General features: G+C 48.3%; 2 protein-coding genes and 1 long non-coding RNA gene across 4 annotated transcripts in view; all 3 read left to right on the plus strand.

The window, feature by feature from the left end:
• LOC108228988 (AFG3-like protein 2) overlaps positions 1 to 3675 on the plus strand; it is a 7124-nt gene extending 3449 nt beyond the window's left edge. Inside the window, exons 5-8 of the mRNA XM_037974416.1 lie at positions 578 to 693; positions 768 to 968; positions 1039 to 1233; positions 2424 to 3675. Of these exons, the coding sequence (XP_037830344.1) occupies positions 578 to 693; positions 768 to 968; positions 1039 to 1233; positions 2424 to 2663 (752 nt within the window). The 3' untranslated portion in view covers positions 2664 to 3675. The remainder of the gene's footprint in view (positions 1 to 577; positions 694 to 767; positions 969 to 1038; positions 1234 to 2423) is intronic.
• A 418-nt stretch (positions 3676 to 4093) lies between these two features.
• Positions 4094 to 8666, plus strand: puf60a (poly-U binding splicing factor a). 2 transcript variants are annotated; one of them, XM_017404631.3, is made up of 11 exons: positions 4094 to 4303; positions 4642 to 4758; positions 5017 to 5103; positions 5193 to 5243; positions 5568 to 5729; positions 5834 to 5926; positions 6006 to 6219; positions 6315 to 6502; positions 6680 to 6791; positions 6977 to 7224; positions 7833 to 8666. In XM_017404631.3, the coding sequence occupies exons 1-11, from the start codon at positions 4283 to 4285 to the stop codon at positions 8130 to 8132; spliced, it is 1593 nt and encodes a 530-aa protein (XP_017260120.1). In that variant the 5' UTR covers positions 4094 to 4282; the 3' UTR covers positions 8133 to 8666. The 2 variants fall into 2 exon arrangements, with proteins under 2 accessions (XP_017260120.1, XP_017260122.1); XM_017404633.3 differs by having other exon boundaries at positions 6983 to 7224.
• A 1200-nt stretch (positions 8667 to 9866) lies between these two features.
• Positions 9867 to 11480, plus strand: LOC119616822. The gene is made up of 2 exons (XR_005232873.1): positions 9867 to 10020; positions 10430 to 11480. It is a non-coding gene; the product is annotated as an uncharacterized LOC119616822 (long non-coding RNA).
• Positions 11481 to 11624: the final 144 nt, after the last annotated feature.

Raw genomic sequence — 11624 nt, forward strand, 5'->3', positions numbered from 1 at the left:
TGACAGGACCAGTGAGGACACATGTCCACTGTCTGACAGGACACATGTCCACTGTCTGACAGCTCCAAGCTTACACAGTTTAAAGCTTCAACTTCAAAATAAAAGTCCATTAGTATTTATTTAAAGGTGTCATGTCCACCAGCAGCTGTCCTTGGTTCCAGTGTTCTCTGATAAACATGTCCTCTCAGTGGCTGTCTTCAGGCGGTCGTTAAAGTTGGACTGAGGCTGATTAATGAGTCATTACGTCAGGACCAGATGAGGAGGTTTGTGGACATTTTGGGTAAAAACCAACTGACTCTATTAAATTATTAAAGATTTAAGCATCACATAAATATTGAAATCCCAGTATTCTGACTTTGTCTGTATTCCATAACGAGTCAGACAGAAACTGAGAATGAGGACCTGGTGGACGAGATTTAACAAGAAGTAAAAGAGTCAAAGACTCAAAGAATTCTAACTAATAATTGGTTCAGCATTAATCAGTACTCTGACTGACAGACAGCAGATGTCCTCCTGCATCTCGGGGGTCTGCAGACCCCTCAGAGTCAGTAACTGACGTCTCTTCTGTGGTTTGGAGGTCTGGAGAAGAAGACTCAGGTCCTGCAGCCGGAGGAGAAGAAGACGGTGGCGTATCACGAGGCGGGCCACGCTGTGGCCGGGTGGTTCTTAGAACACGCCGACCCGCTGCTGAAGGTCTGCTTTCTGGTTTGTCTTTAGTTCCTGCCCAGTGGTTCTAGTCTTCATCAGACCTGTCCTCGCCTGTGCAGGTGTCCATCATTCCTCGAGGGAAGGGCTTGGGTTACGCTCAGTACCTGCCCAAAGAGCAGTACCTGTACACCAAAGACCAGCTGATGGACCGCATGTGCATGACTCTGGGGGGCCGGGTCTCTGAGGAGATCTTCTTCGGACGGATCACCACCGGAGCTCAGGACGACCTGCGGAAGGTCACGCAGAGCGCCTACGCTCAGGTTCGTTCAGGTTCATCCTCAGGTGAGTCACTCTGCTGCGTATGACCTGCAGTTCTCTGTTCTCCTGCAGATCGTTCAGTTTGGGATGAACCCGAAGGTGGGGCAGGTGTCCTTTGACCTGCCCCGGCAGGGGGAGATGGTTCTGGAGAAACCGTACAGCGAGGCCACGGCCCGCCTGATTGACACCGAGGTCCGATCGCTGATCGGTGAAGCGTACCAGAGAACCCAACAGCTGCTGAATGACAAGAAGGCCGAGGTGGAGAAGGTAGTTCTGCTCCATTTACAGATTAAAGAACTACAGTAAAACCTGAAGAACCAGACGAGTCCGAACTCTCAGGTTTGGTTCTTACACATTTTGTTGTAAAAAAGAAGAAGAATTCTGGTCATGAACGGTTCTAACTTTGTTGTCCTTGAACAAGAAGTTGTTAGGTCTTTGGTGGTTTCTGAGCTGTAGACTGTAGAACTTCCAGATAACTCAGAACCCCGGGTTCTTTATCAGCTTTCAGTACTAAATTTCCTCTGAAAAAGTTTACTGTAACCTGAGATGGGTTCTTGTAGATAGAACCTTTGGAACTGGAGTCTGTCTGGATCTCCGAACTCAGGTCTTCAGATCTCTGCTCGGATCTGGACACCAGTTCTAGCCCTCAGAACCCATTGTCCTGCAGGTTTTAGATGTTCCTGTTCCACCACACCAGGTTTCCGTGGTTCTGGTTCCTCCTCAGCAGGTCAGGAAGTTCTGTAGGAGCTCATTACTGACCTGTTTCTTTCGACCTGGGGCCTGATGTTCCAACGAACGTCTCCTGAAGGTTTGTGTCCAAACTTCTGAGCCGCTGTGAGAATGTGCAGACGCCACGCAGACTTTTCCAGACTGTCTAACATTCCTGGATGAGACCAGTGTTGGACAGCTGTCCTTCACATCTGTTTCACCTTGTTGTTCCTGCTGCTGCGACCCGCCGGAGGACATGGAGACAAACGTTTTTATGCTCCACCACCTTCTTTAGGAACCTCACACGAAGTTCCTAATTTTCCTGCATCTAGACAGAATGTCGGATCCCGCAGAGACAACCCTAACCCTAACCACAGGAAGTATTTATAGAGTTACAGAAAAGAGGCGTGTCAGGGAAGGAGTCTCAGGTCGACAGGTGCACACGGTTTGATACGTCTGAATATACTTCTCAAGTTTTGTCCACACACCAACTTTCAGGATGGACGCTGTGGGTCTGGTGGATCAGGAAAACCTGCAGGATTGTGGGTCCCGAGGACCTGGACTGAGAACTTCTGGTCTAGGCTGTCCCAGCAGTTCTCAGACATGTTCTTAGTCCGTTTAGGGATTTGGTTCTACTGAAATTTGTAGTTTCTCTAAAAGTAGAACCAGGTCAGATTCCTCTAACCAAAACGTGCTGATGTTTGGTGCAGAGTTCTGACACTGTTCTCTCTGGTTCTGTGGTGGTTCAGGTGGCCCAGAGGCTCCTGGAGAAGGAGGTTCTGGATAAGAACGACATGGTGGAACTTCTGGGCAAACGGCCGTTTACTGAGAAGTCCACGTATGAGGAGTTTGTGGAGGGAACCGGTGGCGAGGATGAGGACACCACGCTACCAGAGGGTCTGAAGGACTGGAACCAGGACCGGAGGAACAGGGAGGAGAGTCCAGAGGAACAGGTGGCCCGCCAGATCTCCGGAGGAATGCCCTTCTAGGACTATCTCCTGAGGTTCTGGGTTCTACAGCACCACAAACACGGAACTAGAAATAACTGCAATGTTCTGCGTCTGGATCCTTTTCTGTTCTACACTAGACACAAAAGTTTCAAGGTTCTGTTGGATTCTGTTTCCATGATGATCTCCCTGAGAACTCTGTCTGCAGCTTTTCACAGAACCAGTTCAGATATTATAGAACCTGTTATTTAATGCCTCCAGAACAAGTCTGAACTTCTCTTAAATATTTTAGAACCATCCAAGTTCCAACTCGGTTCTATCTTTAGTGGTACCAGAGTTCTGTGTTGAATGTTACAGACGGGTTCCAGATTCATCTCAGAACACCACAACAAGTTCTTCTCCACATGACCTGAAGAACCTTGTCAAAACCCACAAAGACTGAAAAGTCCTCTGCATAATGCCAAGAACCCAAACAGAACCCTTCAGAACCCCCAACACCACCACTGGGTGAACATGTTTGGCTTTGAATTCTCTCGTTCTTCAGCAGAACTTTCTTCAGAGATCCAGATGTTCTGAAGCAATGCTCTCCACCTAATGTTTTTCTAGGTTCTTCTGTTCCTGCTGGGTTCTGAGTCTTTCCAGAACCCAGATGAGGTTTGTAAATGTTCTGTTTTTACAGGCTTTCACAAAGTTCTTAATCTGCTGTCCTGCAGTCCTGAACAAGAACCGGTTCTGATCCGTTAAAGAACCTGCTTCCACCTGCAGAACCTTTTGTGTGTGTAGAACTTTAAGGTTCCAGTTTCGGACTTGTCCTTGTCTGGTTTCTGGTTCTCTTGAGAACCTGTAGCTACGAAACAAGCAGGATGTAATTAGAACTCGTATTTATTGATCAGAGCTTAGTTTCCTGATCGTCGCCGTGGTAACCGTGATGTCAACGCTGCCTGATCGGTTATCGATCCACCAGGTTGATTGATCAGTTATTATTGATAATGTTTGTTCTGCTTCATGATTCAGCTGCTTAATAAAGTCAATAAAACTGCTTTTTATTTGTTTATTTGATTTTTATTATTATTAATTTTAGGGTTACAGTAAATATTTAAAAAATAGTAAAGATAAAAAAGATTCTAGATTTAAATTTTTTGTTATTAAATATTTATTTTATATGTATTTTAGTGTGGGGGTAAATAAAGAACATTTAGAGAGGTAGTAAAGAAAATGTCCTTTTAAATAATTATTTTAGGGTTAGGGTAACTTTTGAAAATAAAATATTTTAAAAATGTCTATATTTATTAGAGTTAAGAGAAATAAAAAATGAAACAGAACACTGTGGTTGAGGGACGTTGCGTTTTGTACTTTATGTTTAATAAAACTAGTTTATTTCAGTCTTTTCTCAACATTTTCTTTTTTTTCTGCATCATGTTTTTCATTATTATTGGTTTATTGTGAAGGGACTCTCTTATTGTGAAAGCCGTTTTAAACAGGAAGTGACCTCAGTCGGAGCGTTGATGTGTTCCCGGCTGCAAACAGGTGCTCATACCTGAAAAACATCCGACAAGTGGAAAGCTTGGTTCGGACAGAGCGCTGCTCGGAGGACCGGACAGCCGGGGAGGAGGACCGGACAGCCGGGGAGGAGGACCGGACAGCCGGGGAGGCGGAGCTGCATGGCGGCGGCTGTTTCTGCGGTACGAACCGGAGCTAATGCTAATGCTAACAGGCCTGAGTGTCCAAAAACAAAGCAGGTTTCAAACAACAAACAGAAGCGATTAATCGATCAGACTGATCGATAGCAGCCGACCAATCAGATCGATGAGCTGAGTGGGAGGAGCTTCTGATCCGGAGGCTTCTGTGAGCTAATGCTAATGCTAACAGGCAGAGGATCGATCAGACTGATCAGCTTCATCATCAAACTGTTTGATCGGTCAGTCAGTTTATCAGTTTATCGATCAGGCAGGTTGGTGATAGTCAGCTGCCCAGAAGGAATAAATATGATGCTCAGAGGGTGCGTTTGATTTGTCCACAGGGAGGACCGGCTCCCATCATGGAGAACGGACAGAGCAGCACCACCAGCACAGCTCCCATCACCACCAAGCTGGGCCTGCCGCCGCTCACCCCCAACCAGCAGGAGGCGCTGCAGAAGGTCCCACACTTTAGATTCAGAGAGACCGCCGTCTGATCGGGTTCAGGACGGGTTTGCACGGGTTCAGGACAGGTCCAGGTCCAAACGGGTTCAGGACGGGTTTGCACGGATTCAGGACAGGTCCAGGTCCACACGGGTTCAGGACAGATCCAGGACGTGTTAGCTCTGTTAGCTCAAAGAAGTGTCTCTGAGACTTGTCTGTGAGACATGTCTTGGTGTCCACAGTAAAGTGACTCTGATGTCCTCTCCTGTCTCTAGGCTAAGAAGTACGCCATGGAGCAGAGCATCAAGAGCGTGTTGGTCAAACAGACTCTGATGCAGCAGCAGCCGTTTCCCAGCCTTCAGGTACCTGCGGTCGGGATCATGTGACCGGTCGGCCATGTTTGCCTCATCAAGCTCTGTGTGGATTTCATCAGTTTGTCTTTGTGTCCCAGATGGCGCCTCTGACGATGGGTTTAGGAGATGCTCTGTCTCCTCTGCAGTCGGTGAGTCTCTTCCTCCTCCCTGCTGAAGGTGATTGATCTGTCAGTCACTTCAGGTCAGAGGTCATGCACAGACTTCCTATGTCCACCTGGTCCAGATCTAAGCAGGAAAGGAAAAAACTAAACCCGAGTTTGGAACAGGTGAATCTGTGACCTCTTAGTTCTTCTGCAGGTGTCTCACAGGTGACTTGAAGCCTTTCCATCCTCCAGGAGAAGTCATGAAGTCGGCTCTCAGTCACGTGGTCACATGATGAAACCTGCGAACCAACATGAGACAGCCTTCTGATGCCTTAAAACGCCTCACATTTCTTGTTTCTGTGCTCTCAGGTCGCAGCTCAGCGGCAGAGAGCTCTGGCCATCATGTGCCGAGTTTATGTCGGCTCCATCTACTACGAGCTAGGAGAGGACACCATCAGACAGGCTTTCATCCCCTTTGGACCAATCAAAAGCATCGACATGTCCTGGGACTCCATCACCATGAAGCACAAGGTCACATTCGATTGAACAAACGGAACAATCCTCTTCTGTTAACCTGACTTAAAGGAGTTCAAGTCTTTGTTCTGCTGGTCAGAACTTTCAGTTTGTCTCTGCAGGGTTTCGCCTTTGTGGAGTACGAAGTCCCCGAAGCGGCTCAGCTGGCTCTAGAACAGATGAACTCTGTTGTCCTGGGGGGACGGAACATTAAGGTGAGTCCAGTTTGATGGGGATGGTCAGGGAACAGAACACGTGCAGTTTAAACATTTCTCCCTGTGCGTCGCCTTGCAGGTCGGCAGGCCTAGTAACATTGGCCAGGCTCAGCCAATCATTGACCAGCTGGCAGAGGAAGCACGTGCCTTCAACAGGATCTATGTGGCCTCGGTGCACCCGGATCTTTCTGACGAGGACATCAAGAGTGTCTTTGAGGCATTCGGAAAGATCAAGTCGTGCATGTTGTCCCGCGAGCCAACCACTGGACGTCACAAAGGTTATGGCTTCATCGGTGAGCTCAGCCAGTGTCTTCATGTAACGTCTCAGCTGTCCTCAGGTGGACTACTTCTACCTGAGTCCATGGTGGTTTTATCTTCCTGTCTCCAGAGTACGACAAGGCTCAATCGTCTCAGGATGCCGTGGCATCCATGAACCTGTTTGACCTGGGGGGTCAGTACCTGCGTGTCGGGAAAGCTGTGACTCCGCCCATGCCCCTCCTCACGCCGACAACCCCTGGACTCCCCGCCGCTGCTGCTGTAGCTGCTGCCGCCGCCAGCGCAAAGATCACTGCTCAGGTAACATTTGAAGCTTCGCCTCCACGTACATCCTGTGGTATTTGCTGGCGTCTTATTTTCTCAGTACTAAGTGTGTGTATTTGCTGTGGTACTGTTGGAGTGTTTTGTGTATTTCTACTCTGTATATTTGGTGTAGTATTACATTCTCTTAACGGTGTGTGTTTGTGGTTCATCCAGGAAGCAGTTGGAGCGTCGGTGCTCGGAGCACTGGCTGCTCCAGCTCTCCTTTCCCAGCAGCTTGGGCTTCCTCAGGCTGTCATGGCCGCCCAGGCCCCAGGTGTTATCACAGGTAAGACCAGGCGTGGCCTAAGCTTCATCCCTTCCTCCCACCCATTCAAACACAACCTCCTGACCTTTGCCCCTGTGAGAGTGACCTCTAAGCCCCTCCTCTCTTTTGCTCTAGACCCTCCCCTTGGAAGGCGGGGCTTATGTTACAGCTTCCTGTTTCTGAGGGAACTTTCTGCTGCCTGTCAGTTTCAGGTGTGGCACCAATTCGACCCGTCCTGCCTCAAGTGGGGTTGGTGACCCCGGTTCTGGCCACGCCCCCATCAGCAACAACTTTGCTTGGAGTCGAGCAGAAGAAAAAGGAGGAGGAGGCAGAGCAGCAGCAGGAGGTGCAGCAGGACGGAGCCATGGAGCCGCTGAGTGAGCAGGAGCACATGAGCATCAGCGGCAGCAGCGCGCGCCACATGGTGATGAGGAAACTGCTCCGAAAGCAGGAGGTGAGTCTGACTCCGCCCAGGAAGAAGGCGCACTGTTTGACTCCGCCCAGGAGGAGAGCAGAGGAAGGCCCCGTCCCAATACTCGCACTCGACCCCACTCAGTCGAAGTCCGCCTGGATGCGGGCTTAGCCGAAGGGCAGATGTAGTACAGAAAGGGGGCGGGGCTAAAGAGCACTCCAGAGAATTGGGACACACTATGCACTCAAACCCTTCAGCATGAACACGCATTTGAAGGACACGAGGGCGGAGCAAGGGCGGAATGAGGGTGAAGCAAGGGCAGGACAAAGGCGGAGCGAGGGCGGGATGAGGGCGGAGCAAGGGCGGGACGAAGGCGGAGCGAGGGTGCAAGTGCGAGTACTGGGACCGGGCCGAAGTGTGGCTCTGCCCTGGGGTAAGGTGTGAGGAGTCTGAGCAAACAGGAAATGATGCAATACACCTCGCGGCGAACATCAGAATGTCTTACATATTTTGAAGTAACGTCATTTTTTAAATTGTTTTGTGTTTTTAAATGTTTTGCAGAAATAAAGTTTAAATTGAACTTTGAGGCGTTAAAATTGACAGACGTAAACTTTGGTTCTGACCTTTGGCCCTGGTTTGCCCGCCCACAGTCTACTGTCATGGTTCTGAGGAACATGGTCGGACCCGACGACCTCGACGATGACCTAGAGGGCGAGGTGACGGAGGAGTGTGGAAAGTTCGGCCGGGTTAAGCGGGTCATCATCTACCAGGAGCGTCAGGGCGAGGAGGAGGATGCCGACATCATTGTCAAGATTTTTGTGGAGTTCTCAGAGGCGGCCGAGATGGACCGGGCCATTCAGGCGCTCAACAATCGCTGGTTCGGAGGACGGAAGGTGGTGGCCGAGGTCTACGACCAGGAGCGCTTCGACACCAGCGACCTGTCGGCATAGGAGTGTGGGGCTCTGGGTTTTTATCGGTGTCTGAGTCTGGAGAGACAGATGACTTTTCTTCTTCAGGTCGATTATCCACAGGTCACATGACTTCCTGTTCAACTGACATCATTATCAAGTCTTTGACCAGACAGGAACCGGATCCAAACAGACCTTAAACCAGACCCAGCAGGCCCAAACAGAACCGGAACCTGACCCAAACAGTTCCTGGTGTGGATCAGTTCTGAGTGTTTTGGATCTGTGACCCACCAGAACAGAGACCAGCCTTCCAGGACCCGGTCCCAGGGTCTGTGAAATGTTGAGCAGGATGGAACCATTGGGTCCAGATGTGGTCCAGATGTGAGTTCAGCAGCTAAACATGTTTCCACAAACAGACTGATGTTCCTGAATGCATCACGGGTTCCTGATCAGCCAACGTTCCCTCCAGTTTTCAGTCAACAGAACCAAACTGCGGCCGTGCTGCGTTCAGGTGCTCTTTAGTTTGTTCAAGTCAAACATCAAACATGTGAATAAAACTTTTTTTTGATGTTTTTATTTCTGTGAAGCTGCAGTTTGATTGGCTGAGTGGCTAAGGATGGAACACTTTCAAAATAAAAGAAAAAATACAAGTTTTAGAATAAAAACATATTAATAATTAAATGAAAACCACTCAAACAGAGCTGGGTAACTCTAACCATAAAACCTTTTATTAAGGTCAATATTTGATTAAACTTGTTTTTATTAAGCGGCATGGCAGAGCAGCGGTTGGACCTCTTGCCTCACAGTAAGAAGGTCACAGGTTCTCCTCCCAGCTTTTCTGTGTGCAGTTGACATGTTGTTTTATCAGGGTGCTCCGTTTTCCTCCCACTGAAGTGTTGGTAACTAAATTGTCCCAAGGTGTGAGTGAGAGGGTGAATGGTTGTCTGTCTTGTTTGTCTCTATGTGTCCTTGTGATGGACTGGAGACATGTCCAGCTGTCCCCCACCTCTTGCACATTGACTGCTGGAATTAGGCACCAGCTGTCCGCAATCCTTCATGGAAAAGTGGGTAAAAAAATGGATGATTTTATTACCAAAGTTTACAAGGATCTCGTTCAAGGAGATGTTTTCACATCTTCATTCATCTGCAGCTGATTGGTCCAGTTTCCATGGAAACATACCCTCATAAACTGCATGGTTTCCACAGAGACGTTCCAATTTCATCAATTCAGCTTCCATGGAAACATTTCCACATTTCTGTTGTTTCTTGGAAATATTGAGCAAGCATCCTTGGGTTTTGATTGACAGCTCACTGAGCTTCCATGTGGTGTCCAGAGAGCGAGTGGGTCAGACCTGGAGCTTCTGATTGGGTTTTCTGCCTCCAATCATCTACAGACAGGCGTTTTCAGAGGGTTCAAACAGCTGGAGCGTCCTCCCAGCTTCAGGTTATTTTAATTCTGGTAAACCTTTTTCTTTTATTCATAAATTGGTCGGTGTCAAATCACAAACTGTTGATAAAAAATAAGGACATAAATAGAAAGAATTTTGTCAAATTTAACATTCTGGTTTTAAATTGACCAAAAACTCAACTTTAACTTCAGGATTATTAAAACAGGAAGTGACTGAAACACTCGGAAAAAAATAAGCAGAATTTACGTTAAAGATGTTTAAATCTCTATAAGAAGCTTTATAACCACAGAGCGATCAGACAATAATCAGGTTCAGAGATAAGATGCTTTAATTTTGAAAGGCAGTGCTGAAACGGAAGTATTTTATTGTGAAAGGCGGAGTTCCGGCTGACGATGGGAGACGGTTTTTGTGAAGAGCTCGAGGATTTGGTTCACTTCTCTGTGCACGACCTGCCCGCACGAGGCTATGTCGTCATGGAGGAGATCCGACGTCAGGGGAAGCTGTGTGACGTCACGCTCAAGGTAAGAAAAACACCGACGGCGCACGACGTTAGCCCGGAAGCTAACAGACAGCTAGCAGGCTAACGGCGGCTCAGTGACGTCACAGGCGCGACCGTTGACCTCCCGGCAGCTGATCTGTTAGTTATTAATCATGTGTCTTATTGATTATGAGGTGAAAGGTCAGCTAGTTGACAGCGCACGCGGCTCTCTCACCTGTGAACGCGCGCTGTCCCGCCACCAGGAAGTGATCTATCTAGAGCTACCTGTCCCACAGGTGGGAGTAAACAGGAAGTGTTTGATCTGAAGAATGATCAATTATGCTTATTGATTATTGTTCTGTAGTGTGTCCTTAGTTCTGCCCAACGGGTACCAGGTGTGTCCTCTGTCCTGTTCGACAGGTAAAAGGTGTGTCCTCTGTCCTGTTCGACAGGTAAAAGGTGTGTCCTTGGTCCAGTCCAACAGGTACCAGGTGTGTCCTCGCTCCTGTTTAACAGGCACCAGGTGTGTCTTTGGTCCTGTCCAACAGGCACCAGGTGTGTCTTTGGTCCTGTCCAACAAGCACTAGTTGTGTCTTTGGTCCTGTCCAACAGGCACCAGGTGTGTCCTCGGTCCTGTCCAATAGGCACCAGGTCTGTCCTCTGTCCTGTCCAACAGGCACCTGGTCTGCCCTCTGTCCTGTTGGACAGGTAAAAGGTGTGTCCTCGGTCCGGTTCAACAGGCACTCGGTGTGTCCTTGGTTCTGTCCAATAGGCACCAGGTGTGTCCACGGTCCTGTCTAACAGGCACAAAGTGTGTCCTCTGTCCTGTCCAGCAGGCACCAGGTGTGTCGTCAGTCCTGTCCAACAGGTAACAGGTGTGTCCTCAGTCCTGTCCAACAGGCACAAGGTGTGTCTTTGGTCCTGTCTAACAGGCACCAGGTGTGTCCTCGGCTCTGTCCAACAGGTAGTGATGGGTCTGACGACACTGAAACCTCGGCGCATGTGCCGAGGAAAACAAGGCAAAGCCCCGTGTCGGTGCGCGTATCTCTTTAATGAAAACCACGTGACCAATACAGTTCCTGTGTTGTTTGGTTGTGAACGCGCCAAATTGTATTTATAAACAGAAAATGTATCGACACGTTTGTGGGTTTTGTTGGATGGAGATAGTTTGTGTTGTTTGCTTTGCGTTGGTTTTTGGCTTGTCATCGAAAACTATGGATCAACCAAGGAAGAGGAAGTTTTCTCCCGTGTGGGATCAGTTTGATCTTATCATTATTATTCCATTCTCGTTTCCATTATTAATCATTCTTCTGTCGGGTTATTCCAATTTCTTTCTGAAGAATACAAACTTGCAATGACATTTTTTGTACGCCGGCATCATCAGTGCCCTGTGAGAGGGTGATCTCAAAAGCAGGAGAAATGGTTTGTAAGCGGCGCAGTCGCCTTGGCCCAAAGATGTTAACACAGCTGATGTTTCTAAATAAGAATGTGTGAATGAACCTTGTTCAGTCTGTTTCCAGTCTTTATTGAAGTTGCCTGCAATTACTTTTTAAATCCAGCAGATGTCGCCATTGAGTGATACAGCAACACAGTTTCAACACAGTGTCGACACAGTTTGGGAAATGTGCCATACACCCAATGAGGCCT

The sequence above is a fragment of the Kryptolebias marmoratus genome, unplaced genomic scaffold (assembly GCF_001649575.2).
Source record: "Kryptolebias marmoratus isolate JLee-2015 unplaced genomic scaffold, ASM164957v2 Scaffold41, whole genome shotgun sequence".
NCBI lineage: Eukaryota > Metazoa > Chordata > Actinopteri > Cyprinodontiformes > Rivulidae > Kryptolebias > Kryptolebias marmoratus.

Coding starts and splice junctions, on each gene's coding strand:
- puf60a (XM_017404631.3), top strand. CDS start 4,283: ATGGCGGCGGCTGTTTCTGCG. Junction 6,220..6,314: donor CAAAGGTTATGGCTTCATCG/GTGAGCTCAGCC, acceptor TCCTGTCTCCAG/AGTACGACAAGGCTCAATCG. Junction 6,792..6,976: donor GGCCCCAGGTGTTATCACAG/GTAAGACCAGGC, acceptor GCTGCCTGTCAG/TTTCAGGTGTGGCACCAATT.